At 52.8% G+C, this 10529-nt stretch overlaps 1 protein-coding gene across 1 annotated transcript in view; it reads left to right on the forward strand.

Annotated features, from left to right (window-relative positions):
• Nucleotides 1–10529, forward strand: part of LOC137312778 (zinc finger protein 774-like) — a 34469-nt gene that overhangs the window by 17051 nt on the left and 6889 nt on the right. The window contains exon 2 of the mRNA XM_067979211.1: nt 4424–4467. Coding sequence (XP_067835312.1) covers nt 4424–4467 — 44 coding nt within the window. The remainder of the gene's footprint in view (nt 1–4423; nt 4468–10529) is intronic.

A 10529-nucleotide genomic window follows, 5' to 3' on the forward strand; every position in this document is an offset into this window, starting at 1 on the left:
GGGATGGTGTGTGACTTGGAGGGGAACGTGCAGGTGGTGTTGGTCCCATGTGCCTGCTGCTCTTGTCCTTCTAGGTGGTAGAGGTCGCGGGTTTGGGAGGTGCTGTCGAAGAAGCCTTGGCGAGTTGCTGCAGTGCATCCTGTGGATGGTACACACTGCAGCCACTGTGCGCCGGTGGTGAAGGGAGTGAATGTTTAGGGTGGTGGATGGGGTGCCAATCAAGCGGGCTGCTTTGTCTTGGATGGTGTCGAGCTTCTTGAGTGTTGTTGGAGCTGCACTCATCCAGGCAAGTGGAGAGTATTCCATCACACTCCTGACTTGTGCCTTGTAGATGGTGGAAAGGCTTTGGGGAGTCAGGAGGTGAGTCACTCGCCGCAGAATACCCAGCCTCTGACCTGCTCTTGTAGCCACAGTATTTATATGGCTGATCCAGTTAAGTTTCTGGTCAATGGTGACCCCCAGGATGTTGATGGTGGGGGATTCGGCGATGGTAATGCCGTTGAATGTCAAGGGGAGGTGGTTAGACTCTCTCTTGTTGGAGATGGTCATTGCCTGGCACTTGTCTGGTGCGAATGTTACTTGCCACTTATCAGCCCAAGCCTGGATGTTATCCAGGTCTTGCTGCATGCGGGCTCAGACTGCTTCATTATCTGAGGGGTTGCGAATGGAACTGAACACTGTGTAATCATCAGCGAACATCCCCATTTCTGACCTTATGATGGAGGGAAGGTCATTGATGAAGCAGCTGAAGATGGTTGGGCCTAGGACACTGCCCTGAGGAACTCCTGCAGCAATGTCCTGGGGCTGAGATGATTGGCCTCCAACAACCACTACCATCTTCCTTTGTGCTAGGTATAACTCCAGCCACTGGAGAGTTTTCCCCCTGATTCCCATTGACTTCGATTTTACTAGGGCTCCTTGGTGCCACACTCTGTCAAATGCTCCCTTGATGTCAAGGGCAGTCACTCTCACCTCACCTCTGGAATTCAGCTCTTTTGTCCATGTTTGGACCAAGGCTGTAATGAGGTCTGGAGCCGAGTGGTCCTGGCGGAACCCAAACTGAGCATCGGTGAGCAGGTTATTGGTGAGTAAGTGCCGTTTGATAGCACTGTCGACGACACCTTCCATCACTTTGCTGATGATTGAGAGTAGACTGATGGGGCGGTAATTGGCCGGATTGGATTTGTCCTGCTTTTTGTGGACAGGATATACCTGGGCAATTTTCCACATTGTCGGGTAGATGCCAGTGTTGTAGCTGTACTGGAACAGCTTGGCTAGAGGCGCAGCTAGTTCTGGAGCACAAGTCTTCAGCACTACAGCTGGGATGTTGTCGGGGCCCATAGCCTTTGCTGTATCCAGTGCACTCAGCTGTTTCTGGATATCACGTGGAGTGAATCGAATTGGCTGAAGACTGGCTTCTGTGATGGTGGGGATATCAGGAGGAGGCCGAGATGGATCATCCACTCGGCACTTCTGGCTGAAGATGGTTGCAAACGCTTCAGCCTTGTCTTTTGCACTCACGTGCTGGACTCCGCCATCGTTGAGGATGGGGATGTTTGCAGGGCCTCCTCCTCCCGTTAGTTGTTTAATTGTCCACCGCCATTCACAACTGGATGTGGCAGGACTGCAGAGCTTTGATCTGATCCGTTGGTTGTGGAATCGCTTAGCTCTGTCTATAGCATGTTGCTTCCGCTGTTTAGCATGCATGTAGTCCTGAGTTGTAGCTTCACCAGGTTGGCACCTCATTTTTAGGTACGCCTGGTGCTGCTCCTGGCATGCTCTTCTACACTCCTCATTGAACCAGGGTTGATCCCCTGGCTTGTTGGTAATGGTAGAGTGAGGAATATGCCGGGCCATGAGGTTATATATTGTACTGGAATACAATTCTGCTGCTGCTGGCCCACAGCGCCTCATGGATGCCCAGTTTTGAGCTGCTAGATCTGTTCTGAATCTATCCCATTTAGCACGGTGGTAGTGCCACACAACACGTTGGATGGTGTCCTCAGTGCGAAGACGGGACTTTGTCTCCACGAGGACTGTGCGGTGGTCACTCCTACCAATACTGTCATGGACAGATGCATCTGCGACAGGTAGATTGGTGAGGACGAGGTCAAGTAGGTTTTTCCCTCGTGTTGGTTCGCTCACCACCTGCCGCAGGCCCAGTCTGGCAGCTATGTCCTTCAGGACTCGGCCAGCTCGGTCAGTAGTGGTGCTACCGAGCCACTCTTGGTGATGGACATTGAAGTCCCCCACCCAGAGTACATTCGACTATAATAATGACCAGGACACCGGGGAGAACTCCCCTGCTCTTCCTATAATGCCCATGGCATCTTTTACATCCACCTGAGAGGGGCAGACGGGGCCCTCGGTTTAACATCTCATCCGAAAGACGGCACCTCCGACATTGCAGCACTCCCTCAGTACTGGCACCGGGGAGTGTGGGCCTGGATTATGGGGCTCGAGTCCTAGAGTATATCCATCTACCTCCGACAGTGCAGCACTCCCTCAGTACTGGCATAAGGGAGTGTGGGCCTGGATTATGGGGCTCGAGTCCTAGAGTATATCCATCTACCTCCGACAGTGCAGCACTCCCTCAGTACTGGCATAGGGGAGTGTGAGCCTGGATTATGGGGCTCGAGTCCTAGAGTATATCCATCTACCTCCGACAGTGCAGCACTCCCTCAGTACTGGCACCGGGGAGTGTGGGCCTGGATTATGGGGCTCGAGTCCTAGAGTATATCCATCTCCCTCCGACAGTGCAGCACTCCCTCAGTACTGGCACCGGGGAGTGTGGGCCTGGATTATGGGGCTCGAGTCCTAGAGTCTCTCCATCTGCCTCCGACAGTTTCCATTATAAATGTAGAAATTTGTGATGGGAGACCTTGCACGCAGATACATATTTGATAATATTCCATGAAAGGATTTATTCACAATTCAGTCGAGAAACCTACCGGAACCTGGGATGCGGATGAGTTAGTTGGAGCACGGAGGTGGGAGATGCAAAGATGAGGCGCTACAGTGCCACCACTGGCAGGAGGGTGTAATTACAGTGTGACAAGTTTACATCGGAAGTTTCCATTACAAATGTTGACATAAGAATTTATAATAGGAAGGGAAAAGTTAACACAAAAATGTGACAGGAGGAAGTAAAGTTCCGTAGACAGGAAGTGGGTGCTGTTGTAAGATTATTGACTTACTTTATAGCTATGAATAGAATTGCTTTTGAGCTGACTAAAGTCGACCTGAACAGTTCTGGTCTCCATATACCTTGGTTAGACCACACTTGGAGCACTGTGCACAGTTCTGGTCTCCATATACCTTGGTTAGACCACACTTGGAGCACTGTGCACAGTTCTGGTCTCCATATACCTTGGTTAGACCACACTTGGAGCACTGTGCACAGTTCTGGTCTCCATATACCTTGGTTAGACCACACTTGGAGCACTGTGCACAGTTCTGGTCTCCATATACCTTGGTTAGACCACACTTGGAGCACTGTGCACAGTTCTGGTCTCCATATACCTTGGTTAGACCACACTTGGAGCACTGTGTACAGTTCTGGTCTCCATATACCTTGGTTAGACCACACTTGGAGCACTGTGTACAGTTCTGGTCTCCATATACCTTGGTTAGACCACACTTGGAGCACTGGGCACAGTTCTGGTCTCCATATACCTTGGTTAGACCACACTTGGAGCACTGTGCACAGTTCTGGTCTCCATATACCTTGGTTAGACCACACTTGGAGCACTGTGCACAGTTCTGGTCTCCATATTATAAAAAGGATATAGAGGCACTGGAGAAGGTGCAAAAAGGATTTACTGGGATGATACCAGAACTGAGAGGTTCGACCTATCAGGAAAGGCTGAACAGGCTGGAGCTCTTTTCTCTAGAAAAGAGAAGACTGAGGGGTGACCTGATCGAGGTCTTTAAGATTATGAAAGGGTTCGATAGGGTAGACGTAGAGAAGATGTTTCCACTTGTGGGGAGACCAGAACTAGGGGGCCATAAATATAAGATAGTCAGTAATAAATCCAATCAGGAATTCAGGAGAAACTTCTTTACCCAGAGAGCGGTGAGAATGTGGAACTCGCTCCCACAAGGAGTAGTTGAGGTGAATAGTGGAGATGGGTTTAAGGGGAAGCTGGATAAACAGATGAGGGAGAAAGGAATAGGAGGATAGGGTGATAGGGTGAGATGGAGTAGGGAGGGAGGAGGCTCGTGTGGAGAGTAAACACCGGGATAGACCTGTTGGGCCGAATGGCCTGTCTCTGTGCTGTGGACTCGATAGTACTCGATGTAAAGTGATGACTGATGCTGTCGGAACAGGAGGAGGCCATTCAGCCCCTCAAGCCTGTTCCGCCATTCGATGAGATCATGGCTGACCAGTGTCTTAACTCCATCCATCCTACTTTCTCTGCAGATCTCAAAATGGAAACCAGTGCTGACGGCTCTGCTGATACACAGGTCAGTGTCTTTTGATTCTTAAATTCGGACGGGTAGCGGGGTCCTTATCATAGTAGGCACAGCACAGGAGAAGGCCATTCGGCCCGCTCTGCCTGTGCCGGCTCTTTGAAAGATCTATCCACTTAGTCCCACTCCCCCCCTCCTCTTTCCCCCACAGCCCCTGTGAATTTTACCCCTTCGAGTATTTCTCCAATTCCCCTTTTGAAAGTTATTATTGAATCTGCTCCCTTTCAGGCCGTGAATTCCAGCTCGTCACAACTCGCTGCGTTAAATAAATGTCTCCTCATCTCCCCCTCTGGCTCTTTCCCCGATCACCTTAAATCTGCGTCCTCTGGTCACCGACCCTCCTGCCACTGGAAACAGTCTCTCCTTATTTACTCTCTCAAAACCCCTTCCTGATTTTAAACCCCTCGATCAAATCTCCTCCTTAACCTTCTCTGCTCTGAGGGGAACGACCCCAGATTCTCCAGTCTCTCCACATAACTGAGGTCCCTCATCCCCGGGAGCATTCTGGTAAATCTCCTCTGCACCCTCTCCGAGGCCTGGACATCCTTCCTAAAGTGCAGGGCCCAGAACTGAACACAATACTCCAGCCGTGGCCCGACCAGTGTTTTATAAAGGGTTTAGTATAACTCCCTTGCTTTTTGTACTCGATGCCTCGATTAATAAAGCCCAGGGTCCCTTATGCTTTTTTAAACAGCCTTCTCAACCTGTCCTGCCACCTTCAAAGATTTGTGTACAAACACCCCCAGGTCTCTCTGTTCCTGCACCCCCCTTTAAAATTGTCCCATTTAGTTTATATTGCCTCTCCTCATTCTTCCTACCAAAATGTGTCACTTCACACTTCTCTGCGTTAAATTCCATCTGCTATGTTAACTTCGGGGTAATCAGCAGATGTTGTGTCAAGGCCTAGCTATAAGAGCCGGATCCGGGCTGGTGACTGAATGTTGCTTGGTACAGCAATCACTCTTCAATTGTACTTTTTTTGACAGTTTTCCACCTGGACTTCTGTTAACAGTTAAATGCGTACAGCAGTTGTCGCCAGCAGTGTAGTTTCTGCTGTCGAAAACATCAGCTCCCATTTCTACAGTGCCCTTAACGTAATGAAACGTCCCCGAGGGGCTTCACAGGAGCGATTATCAAACAAAAATCTGACCCCGAGCCACGTAAGGAGATGTTAGGGACAGGTGACCAAAAGCTCGGTCAAAGAGGGAGGTTTGAAGGAGCGTCTTAAAGGGAGGGGGAGAGGTTTAGGGAGGGAATTCCAGAGCTCAGGGCCCAGGCAGCTGAAGGCACGGCCGCCAATGGTGGAGCGATGGGAATCGGGGATACGCAAGAGGCCAGAATCGGAAGAGCGCAGAGATCTGGGAGGGTTGTAGGGGCTGGAGGAGGTTACAGAGATAGGGAGGGGGTGGCGAGGGCGAGGGCCATGGAGGGATTTGAACAGGAGGATGAGAATTGTAGGGGCTGGAGGAGGTTACAGAGATAGGGAGGGGGGGGCGAGGGCCATGGAGGGATTTGAACAGGAGGATGAGAATTGTAGGGGCTGGAGGAGGTTACAGAGATAGGGAGGGGGGCGAGGGCCATGGAGGGATTTGAACAGGAGGATGAGAATTGTTGGGGCTGGAGGAGGTTACAGTGATAGGGAGGGGGTGAGGGCCATGGAGGGATTTGAACAGGAGGATGAGAATTGTAGGGGCTGGAGGAGGTTACAGAGATAAGGAGGGGGGCGAGGGCCATAGAGGGATTTGAACAGGAGGATGAGAATTTTAAAATCGAGGCGTTCCCGGACCGGGAACCAGTGTCGGTCCAGCGAGCACAGGGGGTGATGGGTGAACGGGAACGCCTTGATTTTAAGAATTCTCATCCTCCTGTAGCAAACAAAATTAAAAACCGTTTTCTTATTTTTTTTTTAAAAGACTGCGGACTTGAGAGGCCTGCGCCTGGCAGGTGGCGCATAAGAACTGTTTACATTTCTATGGTGCTTCAGATGGCCACTTGAAAAGCTTTAAAAGCGTCAATAAAGTGGTTAAATAAAATCTCAGGCTGCAGGCTCTGCTAGGCCGGACCTGCGTTGCCATGGCAGCAATTTTATCTCTTTCCCCCCAACCCTTTGGCCCATCGTGCCCCTGCTGGCTCTGTGAAAGCTCTCCAATTGGTCCCACTCCCCCCTTCCTCTTTCCCCCCCCCAGAGCCCTGAAACTCTTTTCCCTTCGAGTATTTCCCCAATTCCCCTCTTGAATCTGTTTCCACCTCCCTTTTTCAGGCAGTGAATTCCAGATCATCGCAAGTCGCCGCGTTTTTAAAAAAAAAATCCTCCTCATCTCCACCTCTGATTCTTCTGCCAGTTAACTTAATTCCGCGTCCTCTGTTCACCGACCCTCCTGCCGCTGGAGACGGTTTCTCCTTATTTGCTGCCTCGAAACCCCTCGTGATTTCGCGCACCTCTCTTAAGTCGCCCCTTTGACGTCCTCTGCCCCACAGAGAGCAATCCCACTTTCTCCAGTCTCTCCACGTGAAGGCTGAGTGCGTCGCCTCACGTACGTCGGCTCTGCAGACACGCTAGAGCAGAGGACAGCGAGGGGGAAGCTCCTGGGTCTGTACATAAATAGAGGCACAGAGTACAAAAGCAAGGAAGTCATGATGAACCTTTATAAAACACTGGTTCGGCCACAACTGGAGTATAGTGTCCAGTTCTGGGCACCGCACTTTAGCAAAGATGTGAAGGCCTTAGAGAGGGTGCAGGAAGAGATTTACTAGACTGATTCCAGGGATGAGGGACTTTAGTTACGTGGATAGACTGGAGAAGCTGGGGTTGTTCTCCTTGGAACAGAGACGGTCGAGAGGAGATTTGATCGAGGGGTTCAAAATCATGAATGGTCCAGACAGAGTCGATAGAGAGAGACTTCCCATTGGAGGAAGGGTCGAGAACCAGAGGACACAGATTTAAGGTGATTGGTGAAAGAACCAAAGGCGACATGAGGAAAAACTTTTTTACCCAGCGAGTGGTCGTGATCTGGAATGCACTGCCCGAGGGGGTGGTGGAGGCAGATTCAATCATGGCCTTCAAAAGGGAACTGGATAAATACTTGAAGGGAAAAAATTTGCGGTGCTACGGGGAAAGGGCGGGGGAGTGGGACTAGCTGGATTGCTCTTGCATCGAGCCGGCATGGACTTGATGGGTCGAATGGCCTCCTTCCGTGCTGTAACCAATGTATGACTCTACCCGCTAGTCTGAAAAAAACGGGAGTAGCGTTAATGATCTGAAATTGAGGAGTCCAAAGCCCTGTGTAATTCTGCCTGCAGGCGGAGGCTGGGGTATTTTTTTTTTGAAGATTGATTGCAAGAGTTCCCGCTGGGGAATTCAGGAGAAACCTCTTTCCCCAGAGAGTGGTGAGAATGTGGAACTCGCTCCCACAAGGAGTAGTTGAGGCGAATAGTGGAGATGGGTTTAAGGGGAAGCTGGATAAACACATGAGGGAGAAAGGAATAGAAGGATAGGGTGATAGGGTGAGATGGAGTAGGGAGGGAGGAGGCTCGTGTGGAGCATAAACACCGGGATAGACCTGTTGGGCCGAATGGCCTGTCTCTGTGCTGTACGTTCTATGTGTCCACTTTCACTTAAAGCCGTCTTAGGGAACTGCTATAACCAAAAAGAAAAATTTCGCAAGGCTAAAGGGGAAAGAGCAGGGGGAGTGGGACTAATTGGATATCTCTTTCAAAGAGCCAGCACAGGTACGATGGGCCAAATGGCCTCCTTTGCTCTATGATCCTGTTCAAATGAGTGGTTTTTTTATATAGAAGGAGGACAGGCTAATTGTGATTACGTGCCGCTCGTTTTCAAGATATTAAGGGGGAACTGATGGGGTAGAGAGAGAGAAACTATTTCCGCTGGTTGGGGAGTCGAGGAGGAGGGGACATAGCCTAAAAATTAGAGCCAGGACTTTCAGGATTGAAGTTAGGAAACACTTCGACACGCAAAGGGTGGGAGAAGTCCCCAAACGGCAGTCGATGCTCGCTCGATTGTTAATTTTGATTGATAGGTTTTTGTTAAACCAAAGGCGGGTAGATGGAGTCAGGTCACAGATCGGCCATGATCTCATTGACTGGCGGAACAGCCAGGCGGAGGGGCTGAACGGCCTCCTCCTGCTCCTCGTGCAACCGGAAGGACCATTCGAAGGCCCTGCGTTCACCGGTGGCTGCTCGTGATCGGCCTTTATTGACAATTAATGGCTAATACCCTCGTGCTTGAAAGTTGAAAACGGGGGGCCAGCGTTGGCAGTGCCCTCGCCAGCTCAGGGGGCCAGCGTTGGCAGTGCCCTCACCAGCTCAGGGGGCCAGCGTTGGCAGTGCCCTCACCAGCTCGGGGGCAGCATTGGCAGTGCCCTCACCAGCATCGAGGGGCCAGCGTTGGCAGTGCCCTCACCAGCTCGGGGGCAGCATTGGCAGTGCCCTCACCAGCTCGGGGGCAGCGTTGGCAGTGCCCTCACCAGCTCGGGGGCAGCATTGGCAGTGCCCTCACCAGCTCGGGGGGCAGCATTGGCAGTGCCCTCACCAGCTCGGGGGCAGCATTGGCAGTGCCCTCACCAGCTCGGGGGGCCAGCGTTGGCAGTGCCCTCACCAGCTCAGGGGGCCAGCGTTGGCAGTGCCCTCACCAGCTCGGGGGGCAGCGTTGGCAGTGCCCTCACCAGCATCGAGGGGCCAGCGTTGGCAGTGCCCTCACCAGCTCTGGGGCAGCGTTGGCAGTGCCCTCACCAGCTCGGGGGGCCAGCGTCAGCAGTGCCCTCACCAGCTCGGGGGCAGCGTTGGCAGTGCCCTCACCAGCATCGAGGGGCCAGCGTTGGCAGTGCCCTCACCAGCTCGGGGGGCCAGCATTGGCAGTGCCCTCACCAGCTCAGGGGGCCAGCATTGGCAGTGCCCTCACCAGCATCGAGGGGCCAGCGTTGGCAGTGCCCTCACCAGCTCAGGGGGCCAGCATTGGCTGTGCCCTCACCAGCATCGAGGGGCCAGCATTGGCAGTGCCCTCACCAGCTCGGGGGGCCAGCGTTGGCAGTGCCCTCACCAGCTCGGGGGGCCAGCGTTGGCAGTGCCCTCACCAGCTCGGGGTGCCAGCGTTGGCAGTGCCCTCACCAGCTCGGGGGGCCAGCATTGGCAGTGCCCTCACCAGCTCGGGGGGGCCAGCATTGGCAGTGCCCTCACCAGCATCGAGGGGCCAGCATTGGCAGTGCCATCACCAGCATCGAGGGGCCAGCGTTGGCAGTGCCCTCACCAGCATCGAGGGGCCAGCATTGGCAGTGCCCTCACCAGCTCTGGGGGCCAGAGTTGGCAGTGCCCTCACCAGCTCTGGGGGCCAGCATTGGCAGTGTTTACACAGTGGTTTGCCTGGAATATAAAATCTACCTCTAGCTGGCATGGAATGCACTGAACCATCATTATAAACGTACACAAAGCTGGCATCCCATTGGCTGGATGATTGGAGGTATGAAACTCGCCAACGCCATCCCCCATTCACACAGGGCCATTAACGGAGTGAAACGTCCCCAAGGCCCTTCCCAGGAGCAATTATCAAACACAATCTGACCCCGAGACACATCAGGAGATATTAGGGACAGGTGACCAAAAGCTCGGTCAAAGAGGGAGGTTTTAAGGAGCGTCTTAAAGGAGGAGAGAGAGGGGGGGAGGTTTAGGGAGGGAATTCCAGAGCTCAGGGCCCCAGGCAGCTGAAGGCACGGCCGCCAATGGTGGAGCGATGGGAATCGGGGATACTCAAGAGGCCAGAATTGGAGGAGCGCAGAGATCTCGGAGGGTCGGAGGAGGTTACAGAGATCGGGAGGGGGGGCGAGGGCCATGGAGGGATTTGAACGGGAGATGAGAATTGTCGGGGCTGGAGGAGGTTACAGAGATAGGGAGGGGGGGCGAGGGCCATGGAGGGATTTGAACAGGAGGATGAGAATTGTTGGGGCTGGAGGAGGTTACAGAGATAGGGAGGGGGGCGAGGGCCATGGAGGGATTTGAACAGGAGGATGAGAATTGTCGGGGCTGGAGGAGGTTACAGAGATAGA

This window comes from Heptranchias perlo, unplaced genomic scaffold (genome assembly GCF_035084215.1).
Source record: "Heptranchias perlo isolate sHepPer1 unplaced genomic scaffold, sHepPer1.hap1 HAP1_SCAFFOLD_430, whole genome shotgun sequence".
NCBI lineage: Eukaryota > Metazoa > Chordata > Chondrichthyes > Hexanchiformes > Hexanchidae > Heptranchias > Heptranchias perlo.